Source organism: Tachyglossus aculeatus, chromosome 14 (genome assembly GCF_015852505.1).
Source record: "Tachyglossus aculeatus isolate mTacAcu1 chromosome 14, mTacAcu1.pri, whole genome shotgun sequence".
Classification (NCBI taxonomy): Eukaryota; Metazoa; Chordata; class Mammalia; order Monotremata; family Tachyglossidae; genus Tachyglossus; species Tachyglossus aculeatus.
In genome coordinates, this window is record NC_052079.1 from 39,482,780 (window position 1) to 39,498,906 (window position 16,127).

Genomic DNA, 16,127 nt, shown 5'->3' on the forward strand with positions numbered 1-16,127 from the left:
ATGCAGTGTCTGTTCTCCCTTCTACTTAGATTGTGAGCCCTGTGTAGCACAGGGACTGCATCTGACCCGACTGATTGTCTTGTATCTTCCCCAGTGCTTAGAGTAGTCCTTAACACAGTGAGTGCTTCACAAATACCACATTATTAAATAGCATGGCCTAGCAGAAAGAACACAGGCCTTGAAGGCAGAGGGCCTGGGTTCTAATCACGGCTCTGCCGCCTGCCTGCTGTAGGAATTGAATATCCGTTCCCCTTCCCACCTAGACTGTGAGCCACGTGTGGGGCAGACACTATTCCCAGCCTGATTATCCTGTATTTATCCCATTGCTTAGTTCAGGGCTTGGCACCTAGTGAGCGTTTAACATGCACCACAGACCTGTTACAAAAGTCAGTGTAAATTGTATTAAACGTTCCATCTAATTTTGTCTAGAACATTTTTAGCAGATGGTTTCCGGAAGTCTTCCTTCAGAGTAGACTTTTATGTGGGAATTCAAGCTGTCTGATATCATAATACCAGAAGTATGGGAGAACGTGTTTTCTCTATCAGACAAGAGGAAAAATATTGCTGAATGTGACTCTTGGCATTTCAGAATTAAGCGGTTTTACATGAAGAGTGAATACTGAATAGGAAAAAGGACTCTCTCCGGGGCATTATTTTACAAATATTAAGTCTCTCTAACAAATTGGGCTCAAATTTGAAGCAAATTGCTAAGCTAGGAGAAGATCAATATGCTGTTGTTAATTTTATCAAGGTAGACATTTGTTATAAGTGTAGTGGTAAAAGAATGTGTCTGCTAACTGTATGGTATTGTACTCTTTCAAGCACTTAATACATTACTCTGAAAATAATGAGTTCAATAAGTACCCCCGATTAATTGATTGACTAATATCATAGAGACAAGTTAAAAGTTAACTGGAATTTAATGTAGTTGCTATTTTTGTCTTTAGACTGTCCTGAATTTTTTTACCCCGGCTCTAATGTGGATGAAGTGGATAGCCCCCAGGTGCATGTGACAAATGATAGTGACCCATCTCATCCCCCCATCCTGGACCCTTCAACTACAATCAATCTTTTAGATCATTTCTCCAAAATCTTTCTTCATTTAAGACGAGCAGTGGTAATGTAGCATTTCTGATTTGTTAATTCAATCAATTCAATCAATCGAAGTATCATGAAAGCATTACTGGAAAAAATGTTATTTAGGTAAGAGAAAAGAATCCCCTTTTGTATATTGTAATCACCTTGAGAATCATGGGACTTTTGGACTTTGCCAAGCTCATCGTTCATTCCTTTCATCATCTCTCCCCCATATTCCTAAGAATCTTCAGCAAAGGATATTCCTCCATTGATAAATTTGGGATAGTTGAATAAATAAAAGTGTGAATTTTTAGGGAATCATGTTCATCTCTAGACTGTAAGCTTCTTGTGGTCAGGGAACGTGTCTGCCGACATATATTGTACTCTCCCAAGCACTTAGCACACTGTTCTGCACACAGTAAGCCCTCAGTAAATACATGTGATAGATATTCCAAGTAATTTGTATCCTGTTGTGAATCCTTTTGTTATATTGATACCCTTAAAATCATTTCTAGCGATCACAGCTTTTCAGGAAGGAGTAGAGTAGCCAGCATCTAGACTTCATTGCTATCAGCTGCTTATCTCCAATATGTGTGGGAGGAAGGAAATGGCTGTTAGAGAGATGGCGGGGTTGCTTTGCCATCTCTTAAACTGATCTCCAGCTATGGACGACCCCGGTTGGCTAATTTAGGATTAATCGAGGTGCAAGATGAAGGGATGCAGCATGCCCGAGTGGTTAGAGCATGGACATTGGAGTCAGAAGGACCTGGGTTTGAATCCCAGCTCCGCTAATTGTCTTCTCTTTGCCCTTGGACAAGTCACTTAATTTCTCTGTGCCTCAGTTAACTCATCTGGAAAACAGGGATTAAGGCTGTGAGCCTCATGTGGGACAGGAACTGTGTCCAACCTGAACGTTTATTTACCCAATTGCTTAGAACAGTGCTTGACACATAGTAAGCATTTAAGAAGTACCATAACAATAATTATTCCTACTCTAGGCTCAGTACCCTATTGCTCTTTTTGTTTTCATTTTTTTTTTGTTTTTATCTTTGTCCTTTTCTTTTATGCTGTTTTTATTGTTTCATCTTTCCTTATATGTCTGCTATTCCCATCTCCCCAACTTATGCATAGAATTTTGAGTCTTTTGGGGAATCAAGGAACTGGTCTAATTCTCTACCGTGTTTTTTTTGTCGAGTGCTTCGTACAATGATCTACACATGGTAGGTAATTAATAAATATTATCACCACTCTTACTAGATGAAGTTATTTGTTCGGATCTTTATGCTGCAGGTTCTTGCTCATCGTGGTAGGCAATGGACGTTGCTACAGAATGCCTGCCGACTTCTTTGGAACTATTCTCAAGACATGCACTTACTTGTTAAACATGCAGATCAGCTTCAGACATCACTTCCTATTAACACAGATGTTCTCACTTGTGCTCTTGTGCTACCATTCTATTTTGCATCAGATATGCTTCTTGACATGGTAGTGGATCTTCAAAATACTAATTCCGTGAAGGTGAGCATAGTTCTGTAAATACATGTGTTGTATTGATGAGTTTAAAGCACTTTTGGAAACATACAGCTTCGTTTAAACAAGGATTCAATTTTGTCTCAGGTTCAGATTTGATTTACTTACTTTTTGACCGTTTTCCACAAGAATGTTGCACAATTCACTGCAACTTTTGCAGAAAAGCATTATATATTTCTAAAACTAAAAATGTCTGTCGTCTTGGCCAGTGAAAATATTGCCAACCTGTCCTAGATTTAAACCACATTACTAGTTTAAAGATGCTAGTGATCTAATCATGATGGGGATTTTTGTTATGTTTAGCTCTGAAAAGCAAAGGATCATCTTCAAATTAATATTTAAGGAATAAATCCTTGGGCTGAAAGATATCAATTCTCATGAGCATTTGGAGGCTCAAGACTTTATCTTTTTAGGGGCTGAAAAGCTTAAGCCTTTCTTCTGTCTGGATACTAAAATTTTCCCCAAGATCCAGGCCCCAATCCACAGCTAACTCCTGCTGCTGCTACTGTGCCCGCGGGCTCTAAGACTTACGGAGGTTTCATGAGTAGCGGTGTGGCCTGGCGGAAATAGCTTGGGCCTGGGATCTGGAGACGTGGGTTCTAATCCCTGCTCCGCCACTTCCTTGCTGTGGGATCTTGGATGAGCCACTGAATTTCTCTGTTCCTCGGTTTCCTTACATGTAAAATGAGGATGAAATACCTTAGACTGTGATCCGCATGAGGATCAGGGTCTGTTTCTGCCCTGATTATCTTGCACACGGTTGGTGTATAACAAACTCTACCCCACTTCAAAGCCTTATTGAAAGCACATCTCCTCCATGAGGCCTTCCCAGACTAAGCCCCACTTTTCCTCGCCTTCTGCACCCCTCTGACTTGCCCCATTTGTTCTTCTCCCCTCCCAGCCCCACAGCACTTATGTACATATCTGTAACTGTATTTATTTATATTGATATTTGTCTCCTCTAGACTATAAGCTCATTGTGGGCAGAGAATGTGACAGTTTATTGTTGTATTGTACTCTCCCAAGGGCTCAATACAGTGCTCAGCCCACAGTAAGCACTCAATAAATATGATTGAATGAATGAATATTATTATTATGGGTTTGAATTGAGGGATTGTTTAAGGTAGGGATGGGGAAGAAAGCACAGTGTCTTAATGACCCAGGAGATTGGTAGACCACATGCTGCTGTACTTCGGCTGCTGGCAGAGACCAGAGTGTGAAGGGGTGCCATGCAAGCCACTGTCACCATAATGAATTTCTCAGAACCAAGGCTCTTCTGCCATTCCTCATGGACGACCCCGACAGAATCAACTCTACCTTGCTATTGCTAGTTTTAACTCTTCTCCTACCTAGAATTCAGGAGTCGAGGCCTAGATCCACTTGAGGATGCGGATCCAGGTATTTCTTCCTTTCCCGCGGCTCTATATTCAGTTGGAAATGGCCCTAAAAGAGAGATCCCGGTCTGGCATTATACTATTCCCCTTTGAGCGCTACGTCCGTATTGTCCATATCTTCATCAGATAATCACTGAGCACCTACTGTGTGTGGAGCACTGTGCTAGGTGTTTGAGAACATTCACGTACACAGCGCGTGCACGTATATTGGTCGAGCAGTGGGTCACTCGGCTGCACTCGCACATATGGCTCTGTAGTGCTGTCTTGAAAGACATTGGTTCTTCCTGTGGTGGTGTTTGCAGGTAAGGATCAAAAATGAGGAAATTAATGAATAAATCAATAATAATAATAATAGCATTTATTGTGCGCTTACTATATGCAAAACACTGTTCTAAACTCTGGGGAGGTTACAAGGTGATCAGGTTTTCCCACAGGGGGCTCACAGTCTTCATCTCCATTTTACAGATGAGGAAACTGAGGCCCAGAGAAGTTGAAGTGACTTTCCCAAAGTCACACAGCTGACAACTGGCGGAGCCGGGATTTGAACCCATGACCTCTGACTCCAAAGCCCGGGCTCTTTCCACTGAGCCACGCTGCTTCTCTAGAATATGATAGGCTACCTTCTCTAGTCCCTTCCCTTCCCACGAGAAGCAGCATGGCTTAGTGGAAAGAGCCCGGGCTTGGGAGTCAGAGGTCGTGGGTTCTAATCCCGGCTCCGCCGCTTGTCAGCTGCGTGACCTTGGGCAAGTCGCTTGACTTCTCTGTGCCTCAGTTATCTGTAAAATGGGGAGTAAGACTGAGCTCCACGTGGGACAACCTGATAATCTTGTATCCTCCCCAGCGTTTAGAACAGTGCTTTGCACATAGTAAGCGCTTAATAAATGCCATCATTATTATCATTCCCTCTTCAGAATGCAGAGTTCTTAAGTAGAGCTGCTCAGACATTGTGTAGATCTGTGTTGTTATCCAACCTGTCTCACCTCCTCCCCCTGACATTAGAAGGTGGCCCATCAGGGAGCACTGTGCAGAAGAAAAAGACACTGCCCCTGCCAACTCTGTAGGAAATTTAATTTGGGCATCTTTTTATCATCAATTCAAGAAGCAGTGTAGCCAAGAGGAAAGAGCACTGTCCTGGGAGTCTGTTCTAATTCCGGCTCTGACACTCGCTTGCTGTGTGACGTTGGGCAAGTCATTTAACATCTCTGTGCCTCAGTTTCATCATCTGCAAAATGGGGATTAAATCCTACTCCTATTTGGACTGTGAGCCTCATGTGAGACAGGGGCAGTGTCCGATCTGAATGTCTTTTATCTACCCCAACACTTAGTACAGTGCAGTAAACACTTAACAAAGACCATAACCATTAATGTTATCTAGGTTTAACTGACCATATATTTGCTGTTTGCAGATTGTCGATGAACAAGGAGACTTCAATATTCCAAGCTGTTTTGGGAGCATCGGTGATGATGAAGGTGGTTCTAAGCTTACTTTTGAACAGCCTTTAGATGATGTGACGGTAGTTGACTTCAGATGGACGTGTGATTTTGTATTGAAAACTTTACAAATCTTATACCAAGTGGAGAAGTGGGAAACCTTGATACACATAGCCGTTCAGTTCAATTCAATTACACAGTAAGTACTACTAGAAAGGTGATTTGTGGAAGTAACTGATGGCATGTAAAGCTTTAACTAGTTTTGTTTTTTGCAGCCTTTACACTGTCACGCTTGTTGAAAGAAAACACCTAGCCCACTATTCTAAGGCTTCCCTTCAGTGAATAACTTAACTTCTGCCCCGAAGCCTCAGATAGTAATCGATATTGAGTGTCCTCAATTGCCTAGTCAATGTGCACACTCCAAATTCCCAGATAGGATCCTTATACAGAAAATCATTCCCAAATCTCCAAACTCTAGCTATTTAATAACCTGAAAGTATTGCTACCTCCCTGAATTTAGCAGAAATGCACTACTCCCTTTTTAGCTCCCTCTTTATTTTTCTTAGAGTAACCTTCCTTTACTGTCTTCTCCCAGTATCCTATTGAATTCCTCTTTACTAAAGCAGATTTGTGGGCAGTGACTCACCTTGGGCTCACTGGGCTGTCCTACCCAGAGACCCTGATTGGAGGGGTGCGGATTATGAAAATGACAACCTTTTGTGCCTCTGCCTCAGTGGTGGTTACACTTCAATACATTTTCTTCCCCTTATTCAGTGAGAAGTACACAGGACAAGTTACTCCATTACTGGTACATGCTCAGAGACAACTTATTGAAAGAGTGCAGGCTTTCGGTGGTCCAGATATTCCTCAACCCCATTTTGTGAAATTTGTGACCGATCACAAAGAGAAGGTAAGGCTTTTAATGTTGAATTCCATAGAATGCAACGCATTATGCTTTCCATCACAGCCAGGATTTCTGCTGTGGAGGTCTATTATTTTCAACAAAGAAATGCATATTAATTTTGGTAACATCTAGCAGTGAATTCGTAAGTGTTTCATAGTCAATCAGTTGTATTTACTGAGCACTTACTGTGTGCAGAGCACTGTTCTAAGCACTTGGGAGAGTACAGTATAACAGAGTTGGTAGATACATTCCTTGCCTGAAAGGAATTTACAGTCTAAAGGGGGAGAAAGACATTAATATCAATCAATAAATAATGGATATGTACATAAGTGCTGTGGGGCTGACAGGGTGAGTAAAGGATGCAAAGTCAAATGCAAGGTTGATGCCAAAGGGAGTGGGAGAAAAGGAAATGAGGGTTTAGTCAGGGAAGGCCTCTTTGAGGAGATGTGATTTTAATAACGCTTTTAAGGTGGGGAGAGTGACAGCCTTATAGTTACAAAGGGGAAGGGAGTTCCACGCCGGAGACAGGATATGAGCGAGGGATCGATGGTACAACAGGATGGTTGTGAGATTTATTTACATAAGCAGAATTTTGGAAATTTATAAAATCCAATCTTCAAGTCCTCCATGAGTTGAGCTCTATTTGTTCTTCTGTGGTGAGGGAGAATACAAGGGGTAAACAAGTGGAGATTTCAGTCCATCAGTTGGTTGCGGGAGCATCAGTTCTCTTGCACATCTCTTCTGGACAATTAAGGGACCAGGAGTGGTGCAGAAAAGCTGGCAAGAAATCTGCCACCAACTGATCAATCAGTCGGTCAGTGGTATTTATTTAGTGCTATATTAAGCACTTGGGAAAGTGAAATCAAGCAGATTGTTAAACACAATCCCTCCTCAGAAGGAGCTTACAGTCTACAGGGCGAGACCGACATTAGAGTAGAATAGGGAAAGGGGAAATAGTATAAGAATAGTTAAATAAGTGCTGTGAGGCTGGGGCAAGTATTAAAGTGCTTATGCCAGATCTTGAAATAAGTCAGTTGAAAGAGAGTTTGCTAAAAGAATTGTAGATGACGTTTATTCTGAAAACAGCAGGAGACTGCCAGGGAAATAAAATTGTATTAAATGATAAGAGAAGGAGGAGAAATTTCCCCCCACCCCTCTCCTGCCCCGCAGCCTGATTAAAAGGAAACATAAAAGAAACCCAAGTTTTTAAACCAGAAGGTTTAACTTGGTTAGAAGAAGAAACAACCAGAACAGTCAATTATAGATTATCAGGAAGCTGATGGTAGGTGCCATTCATCATTTTTCTAATGATCCTCCAGCTCTGATATACAAAAGGAATAAAGAAAAATCAGGTCATCAGTTTGGGAAGAAGTTTATAATGATTGAATGCCACCATGCCTATGACTAGATGAAACATCACAGTGCCCTCCTTTATTCTGACAAATGAGAAATGAGACAAAGTGTTGGGTAAACTGAAATCTTTATCTCTAAGTGGATGACTAAGTAATAAACATTCTTTTTTTTAGATAACCTGCAGAAACTACATCGACAAACAACTTCGTATTGCCACTACATCTAATGAAGTGATAAATCCTGAAAGCCTTATTGATCACGAAGGGAGCAGTGGGTATTCAGGTCAGAGCACATTCCAGTATAACCTCATTTTCTCTCTCTCAACAAAGATTTACTTTGTTCTGCATTACCATTTCAGATTATTTGAACTAAATCTTATATAATTAAAAAGTATTTAGTACTTGTTGTGGAGAGTTTTTTAATTAAAAATAATCCATTTGGCATTTACACATCTGCTTTATCTAATGAGTTTTGTTCTTTGTTATAAACTTGAATGAAGTGAATCTATTTTTAAAATTCATGTTTTTATTAGTTTAGTATAAGAGATAAAGCAAGGGTAAGATGAGTACAAGGAAAGGGATAGACAGTTGATGGGCAAAGGACTAAGGTGATTGTTTGGTTTTATTTTCCTTCCCTTATGAGAATTCTTCAAATTGACCTAAAGCATTGTCGCTTCAGTTGACTTCTTTCCACTTGTGTGCCTTGGCTTCTGCAGAAACAGTTATCGTAGTGATTAATGCTGATATTGTTTGGCTGAGATATAATGGAAGTCTTAGATTGCTTAAGAATTTACAGAGTTTTCTGAGAGCTCTTGACTCCCTTTGTTCGGGCATGTAGTTCATATGTCCTTTTTGGGTATTTTCCTCTATCCAAATCATGTACAGTACACATGTATTTCTTCTTCTTTCTCTCCATTATATGTCACTCTCAAAGAAGAAAATGCAATTCAACTGGTCAGATTTGCTCCTCATCAAACCTTTTTGATTTCTTCCTTTTATCTTTTGCTCCATACCTTATACTCTTTTAGTATCTTGGGTCTAGTATCTTACCACGTTTTGGTGTTTCGCTGCCGAAAGATTTGCCCAACGTCGATCCATTTCCAATTCTATCCTCCAGGACTCTCCAAAAGCAGGGTTCATTTCTCCTCCTGTCCTTAGAAAGGGTTAAGGTAGACACAAGACAACACTATCCAGTTTCATGAACAGTTAGATATTACATGATGGCTAAAAAGCTGATGTTTTGAAATGTATTTGCTTTTAAAAATTAGCATAACTACTCTACAGGAATGACTATCAAAATGTATCTACTCTTAGGCCCATGTCAATGGATTTGAGGAGCTCCTCGAGGCTCCTGATTTTCCCCCCAGTTTCCTCAAAATAGAAAGCAATTCAAAATATGGTTTCAGTGGAAATTCTGGTTGTGCAACAACCGCAAGCTCTGTATGAAGTTTTTGTTGAATAAAAACGTGTTCACATTTTCATGGATTGCAGATGAAAGGATATTTTTCATTGAAATTCAGTGTTAGAAAGGACCACAGGTGAAAATAAGACAGAACCATTTGGATTTCAGGATTGGCCATTGTGATGTCGCAGCTCAACTGGGCACTTAGGGCATCTCATCTAAGAGTTGTTGAATTGAGGGAGGTGGTCTGGGTGTTCCATGGCAGGGTGGGGTCGGGATCTTGGCCTCAGGTGGACCCTCACAATAAGTAAAAATGGAAGAAGGGACTCTGCAGATGTTCATGAACACGAGACAGGCAGGGCGAGGAGTGAAGCCGGGGGTTTGGGCCAGGCACTACAGCCCCCCCCTGGCCTGGACCAATTTGGGTGTGTGGGGGGGGGGTGCCAAGCCTGCCACTGGAAGACCCGGGACAACTTTCCCCCCATTCCCCCATTTCCCCATCTGTGCGAGCGGTTAGTGCCTGACACATGGCAGTCCTCGCCCCGCACTGTGGACAGGTGGAGCCAAGACACTCCTTGCCCTCTCCAAACAGAACCTGGTCCCTTGCCTGGGATTCGGTAGGTTTCTTATCTTCTTCATTAGGCTGCAGGTAGAGCTGGAGTAGTCAAGGTGGGATAGGATAAGTGTTTGGTAGTGGTTGGAGAGGAAAGGATGAATTTTAGCAGGGTTGTGAAGTTCAAACCAACAGGATTCGGTGAGAGATTGAATATTTGGGTTGAATGGTAGAGAGGAGTCAAAGATAATGCCAGGGTCACGGGCTTGTGAGAGAGGAAGGATGGTGATGCTGTCTTCAGTGCTGGGAAAGCCAAGGGAAGGACAGAGTTTTGCGGGGAAGATAGGAGTTCAGCTTTGGACATGTTAAGTTAGAGTTGATGGCAGGACATCCAAGTAGAGATGTCTTGATGGCAGGAGGAGATGCGAGACTGCAGAGAGGGCAACAGATCAGGACTTGAGGTGTAGATTTGGGAATGATATGCATAAAGGTGGTAGTTGAAGCCTTGGAAACGAATGAGTTCTCCAAGGGAGAGGGTCTAAGATGGAGAATAGAAAGTTAGAATAGAATAGAAGATTAGAATCCCGGTCCTCTGGCTTCCAGGCCCAAGCTGTATTGACTAGGCCAAACTGCTTTCCAGGCTTTCCGCGAATAAGGAGCACCTACAAGGATTTTTTTTTTCCTTTGGTACTTGTTAAGCACTTAATATGTGCCAGGCATTGTACTAAGTTCTGGGGTAGATACAAGGTAATCAGGTTGGACACAGTCCCTGTCCCACCTGGGGCTCCTTAATTTGGAGGGAATAGGATTTAATTCTTTTAATCCCCATTTTACAGATGAGGTAACTGAGATACAGAGAAATTAAGTGACTCAGCTAAGGCCAAACAACAGACAAGTGACAGCTGGGATTAGAACCCAGGTCCTCGGATTCCCAGGTCCATACTCTTTCCATTAGGTCATGCTACCTGATGTTTGATTCCCTTTTTCCTGAGACTTCAGTAAATGCTTGACATTTGCCACAGTGCATCAATGCTTTCAAATCTCCAAATGCTTTCACAGGATGCTAGCATTTGATAAAAACAGATGATGCCAATAATTCTTCAGAACAGATAGTGGGATACCCCAGTTCTGACACCCATTTGGCTCTCATGTCATTAAGAGCTTTCCATTCTCCTCTCAGCTTTTTAATGATGTGCAGTCAGTTCTCATATAATGATCCTGGGACAGGGAAACTTGTATTCTGAAATTCACTCAGGGTCTGATGCCATGAGCAAAATTGTTTCTCTTGTTACCGCATCGCAAGTATCCTGACAGATGTGTGTTGTTGGAAGACCATTTCCTAATTCTGTCATTGCATTCTATCCAAAACACAAAGTGAAAACACGCATTACGGGAGCACTGACTGTAAATGTAATTTGGTGCAGTCTCTGTGGAATTGTGTTATCTGAAAATACTTCTGTTTAGGGATTGTTTCCAGATGGATGACTAACTTGCCTGTTTCTTAAGTGAAATAGCTCCATGGGAACAATATCTGCATGGCTGAAACTTTTATTGCGTTTGTTTTAGCCTTATGCCTTGACTCCCTTGGCTGAGTTTAGGTCTCAGTGATATTTAGGTGTTCTGATTGAAATAAGTCCGTTTTCAAGAGTGCTGAAGTGTTCAGTGCTGCTACATTTTGCTGTTACCCACCCAGAAGTTACCAGGTGTTTTTCATCAGCATGTCTATGCATTTGAAATGATGCTGTTAAATTATGTAAGAAGCAGTCTTTTGGGGGTAGTAAGTGCTGGAATCATTCATTCATTCAATCGTATTTACTGAGCGCTTACTGTGTGCAGAGCACTGTACTAAGCGCTTGGGAAGTACAAGTTGGCAACATATAGAAACGGTCCCTACCCAACAGTGGGCTCACAGTCTACAAGGGGGAGACAGACAACAAAACAAAACATATTAACAAAATAAAATAAATAAAATAGTAAATATGTGCAAGTAAAATAAATAGATAATAATAAATAATAAATAAATAAATCACTCATTGTTTTATTATGGCTCTGTGGATTAATCTCTCTGGAGTCCCTGGCATTTCAGATCCAATTTCCTTAGGGGTGAAATGAGAGAGAAATATTTTTACTAACCTAAAATTCATACCATTTTGGGTGTTAATGTTTTAATTTGAGGTCCTGTGCTTGTTCTGTAATAGTAGAACTGCTTTTAAGGTAATCAGCATGGCGTACTGGATACAGCATGGGCTGGTGAGTCTAAAGGTCATGAGTTTTAATCCCAGCTCTGCCACTTATCTGCTGGGTCACCTTGGGCAAGTCACTTCATTTCTCTGTGCTTCAGTTATCTCATCTGTAAAATGGAGGTTGGTACTGTAAGCCCCACATGGGACAGGGACTATGTTGACCTTGATTTGCTTGTATCTACCCCAGCACTTAAGTACAGCGCCTGACATACAGTGCTTAACTATTACTGACATTATTATTATTAGTCATAGATTTCTCTCACCATAGGCATACTGCATGAAACATGTTCATTTTCAAGGACTATAATAATAATAATAATGGTATTTGTTAAGCGCTTACTATGTGCAAAGCACTGTTCTAAGTGCTGGGGAGGTTACAGGGTGATCAGGTTGTCCCACGGGGGGCTCACAGTTTTAATCCCCATTTTACAGATGAGGTAACTGAGGCCCAGAGAAGTTAAGTGACTTGCTCAAAGTCACACAGCTGACAGGTGGTGGAGCCGGGATTTGAACCCGTGACCTCTGACTCTAAAGCCCATGCTCTTTCCATTGCGCCATGCTGCCTTTCCTCACAATATGCTTGTATGCCACTGCTGAAGCACTTTCTTTTCCCCAGGTCCATTTTGCAGTGTCTTCTTTCCCATCTGTAATGTTTTTTTACCTATCACCTTGGTTGACTTGTAAACACCTTGAGGGCAAGGATTATGTCTTTTAATTCTGTATATTTCCCAAGTGCTTAGTCACTAAATAAGTATTATCAGTTGATTGGGATGTGTCACTCTAGGCATCGAAGGGCAGCATACTCACTAGGTATCAGAATTTGGTGGTCGTTGCTTTAAGTTCTGACTTGCCAGTGGAAACCTATGGATGGATCTAGAGATTCTCAGGTGTACATAACCTCCTCTTTCTTCAGATGTTTTGTCAAACCAAAGTGCTGTACTAAATCTGCAAGGCAAATCAGAATAATTTGCATGTCTTCTTGTTCAGGTGCTTCTAGAGCACGGTCATTTGAACCACTGTCTCAAAGACTAGTATAGTGCTCTGCCCACAGTAAGCGCTCAGTAAATACTATGGAATGAATGACAGTAGATTATGCTTATAGCCTGTTGATCTGCAAGATTTTCCCAGGGTCGCTGAAGTGTAATCTGGCTGATAGATCTTTTTTCACATCCGCAAGTATGGCAGTTTAACAAGAGTGGACCTATTATAAAGTCCTGCATCAGTCTGACAGTGATGGCTAAAGGATCAGACCAATTAAAATCAATCAAATGCATTTTAGGGTATTTCTTGGAAGTCAGATTTGCTTAGGAATTTCCAGAGGTCTGTTCTGTTGTCAGTGTCAACTGCTTTTGTTAGCTAAACGAACACCGTATAGAAGTCTTGGTGTTATGTTCCACAATTCTCCTGTGCCATAAAGGTCAAATCTGCTTTGCTGTATTGGGTGGCTTTTTTGAACTTTCTAAACCCAAATGATCTTGCTGTTGCACAAATGGAGTAGTCAGTCAATTCACAGCTTTTGATGTTCAAGTGCCTTTCACAGGTTTCTTCTTAAAGTAATTCCAGAATTTATAGAAATACCTAGATTTTCTCACAGTTTTACCTTCTGTTGGCTGCTGTTTTCACCCCTTCCCCACCCTTCTACAAATTTGCATTCCCATATCCCTCCCCGATAGCAAGCCTCCCATTTTCCTTTGGCCTTTCCCATCAACACCTCCCCCCCTCCTTTTTTTAAGATCTCTTGCTCTGAAATGGCTGCCTGGAAAAGACAGTATGAAATAGTTAATCTCTTATGATGGTTTTCTTGAAGGAAAATGGCAAATATAAGCTCATTTTTATTTTATAAGAAGTAAAAAATAAGTTTAAAAGGTATTCATCAATTTTATTTAAATTATTGTTCCCGAGGATCCTGATTTTGGGATATAGAAGAAAAAGTTGAGATTTGATAAAGGAGAAGGCACAAATGAAGAACTACCTTGCCTAGGCAGCAGAAGCTGTTTACGACTATGTTGGCAGCCCATTATGAGAAGCAGCGTGGCTCAGTGGAAAGAGCACGGGCTTTGGAGTCAGAGGTCATGGGTTCAAATTCCGACTCTGCTACTTAGCTGTGTGACTTTGGGCAAGTCACTTAACTTCTCTGCGCCTCAGTTACCTCATCTGTAAAATGGGGATGAAGACTGTGAGACCTGTGTGGGACAACCTGATCACCTTGTATCTTCCCCAGCACTTAGATCAGTGCTTTGCACATAGTACGCGCTTAATAAATGCCATCATTATTATTATTTCTCATCTGACTATCCCTTTTTTTGCTTTTAGATATCAGGCAAGCCAGCAGACTTGTTTGTGTACCTCTGGATTTGACAGACACTTTGAAATGTTTTAGAGAAACTCTAGGAAAATCAAAGTACCACAGCAGATCTCTTAGACACAGCAGAAAATTGCTTTCATTACTTCTTGCACAAACACAAGGTAAAATATTTGTTGCAAAGTTTCTTTCTTCATAGTAAATGTATTTCCAACCTATCTCTTTGATCACTAAAAATTGACTCCTTAAAAGAGAATTTTAGAAACTGGAAAATACTGATGGTTTAAAAGTAATCTTAGAAATTTGACAGTTTTTATTAGCTTTTTAAAGGATCAGAATCATATTTATAAAGAATTTTCGAAGACCATTTTGAGAGTGTTTTTAAAGAATCAATGTCATTTCTAAATTGTCTTACCTAAAATGTTCACATAATGATTTAAAAGCATTTCCAATGGATTAAGATCCTTTCTTCTTAAACTTTGAAAGTAGACAGTGTGGCTTTGGTGGCTTTCTGACGCCAATAATGTCTGTCTGTGATACTGTTGCAATCTCATTGAAGTGTTCTTTGGTAGTAGTAAGCTACGTTTTTGAATGGAAGAATTAGATGTATTTTCCAGAGGGCCCATGTAGCGCTCGGACACTCTCCTTGATATTTTGGCTTTGACCAATGATTTTCACTTCAGTTTCCATTCATTCTGGACTGCATCCTTTCTTTCTTTTTTTTTTACCTTCTTCTCTCTCCTCTTTCTTTCCACCTCCTCATTGTCACTTCCATCCCTTCTCTATTTAGATTTATAATAAAGTAAAACAATAGGCTAAATGAACTGTAACAAGGTAGAAGTTTCTAGATAAGGCAGACCCACAAATCCTGAATTACCGCCAGGTTAAAAAAAAAATTCTGAATTGTCTGGATTGGTTGTCTGCATTGTTTAGTTTCCAGTTCTGCCACCTGACTTTGTCAGTGTTTACTCAAGGAGTGTCCTCGAATGAAGTTTCTTGTCAAAGAGGATCTAAACCTGATTTTTGTTTCTCACTACTTTCCTAAAAGTCACTCTCTCCCTTCTGGAATCACACAATTATTATTGATAGAAAGAATGGTTGAGCCTTTAAGAATGTAAAGGACTGACTTTTTAATAATTCCAGTTTCTAATAGTGCAGGGAATAGAAACCTGTTGAACATATTTATGGGTTGTACTGGAAAAGTCTTCCCTGTCAATATAATTAGGCTTACTATGAACTGAAAACAAACTTAGAGATTTTATCATATCACTCCTCCAGAATAAATTGTATTACAGTATATCCCCATCATAGCATCAATAGAGACCGGGGTTCATAGCTTCAGAAACATGTGGCATAGGACCCCATGTGACTCTCATGTTGGACTGTCATGTTGGACAGCATGGCTGAATATCGCTCCTCCAAAGTACGAAGGTGGTAGGTTCTCCTCAGGGTGTATGTGGACTGGGGCTTCGAGCATGATTTGGGATCCCAAATCAATTAGAGAAGCAGCGTGGCTCAGTGGAAATCAATCAATCAATCAATCAATCATATTTATTGAGCGCTTACTGTGTGCAGAGCACTGTACTAAGCGCTTGGGGGAGGATGGGCTTTGGAGTCAGAGGTCATGGGTCCAAATCCCAGCTCCAATTGTCAGCTGTGTGACTTTGGGCAAGTCACTTAACTTCTCTGTGCTTGTTACCTCATCTGTAAAATGGGGATTAAGACTGTGAGCCCCCCATGGGACAACCTGATTACCTTGAAACCTCCCCAGTGCTTAGAACAGTGCTTTGCACATAGTAAGCACTGAATAAATGTCATTATTATTATTATTATCCCCTCTGGTCAGGAAGTGGCATGGAAAGGTTTATTGTGGAAATTTCATCCTTAGGTCATTCTTCTCATCCGAAAATGGTGTGCAGTCTAAGGACTCACACACGAG

The 16,127-nt window shown here is 41.0% G+C and overlaps 1 protein-coding gene across 1 annotated transcript in view; it reads left to right on the forward strand.

Annotated features, from left to right (window-relative positions):
- CFAP54 (cilia and flagella associated protein 54) overlaps window positions 1-16,127 on the forward strand; it is a 186,264-nt gene that overhangs the window by 83,591 nt on the left and 86,546 nt on the right. Inside the window, exons 36-41 of the mRNA XM_038756067.1 lie at window positions 948-1,117; window positions 2,368-2,595; window positions 5,408-5,631; window positions 6,207-6,342; window positions 7,863-7,971; window positions 14,200-14,352. Coding sequence (XP_038611995.1) covers window positions 948-1,117; window positions 2,368-2,595; window positions 5,408-5,631; window positions 6,207-6,342; window positions 7,863-7,971; window positions 14,200-14,352 — 1,020 coding nt within the window. The remainder of the gene's footprint in view (window positions 1-947; window positions 1,118-2,367; window positions 2,596-5,407; window positions 5,632-6,206; window positions 6,343-7,862; window positions 7,972-14,199; window positions 14,353-16,127) is intronic.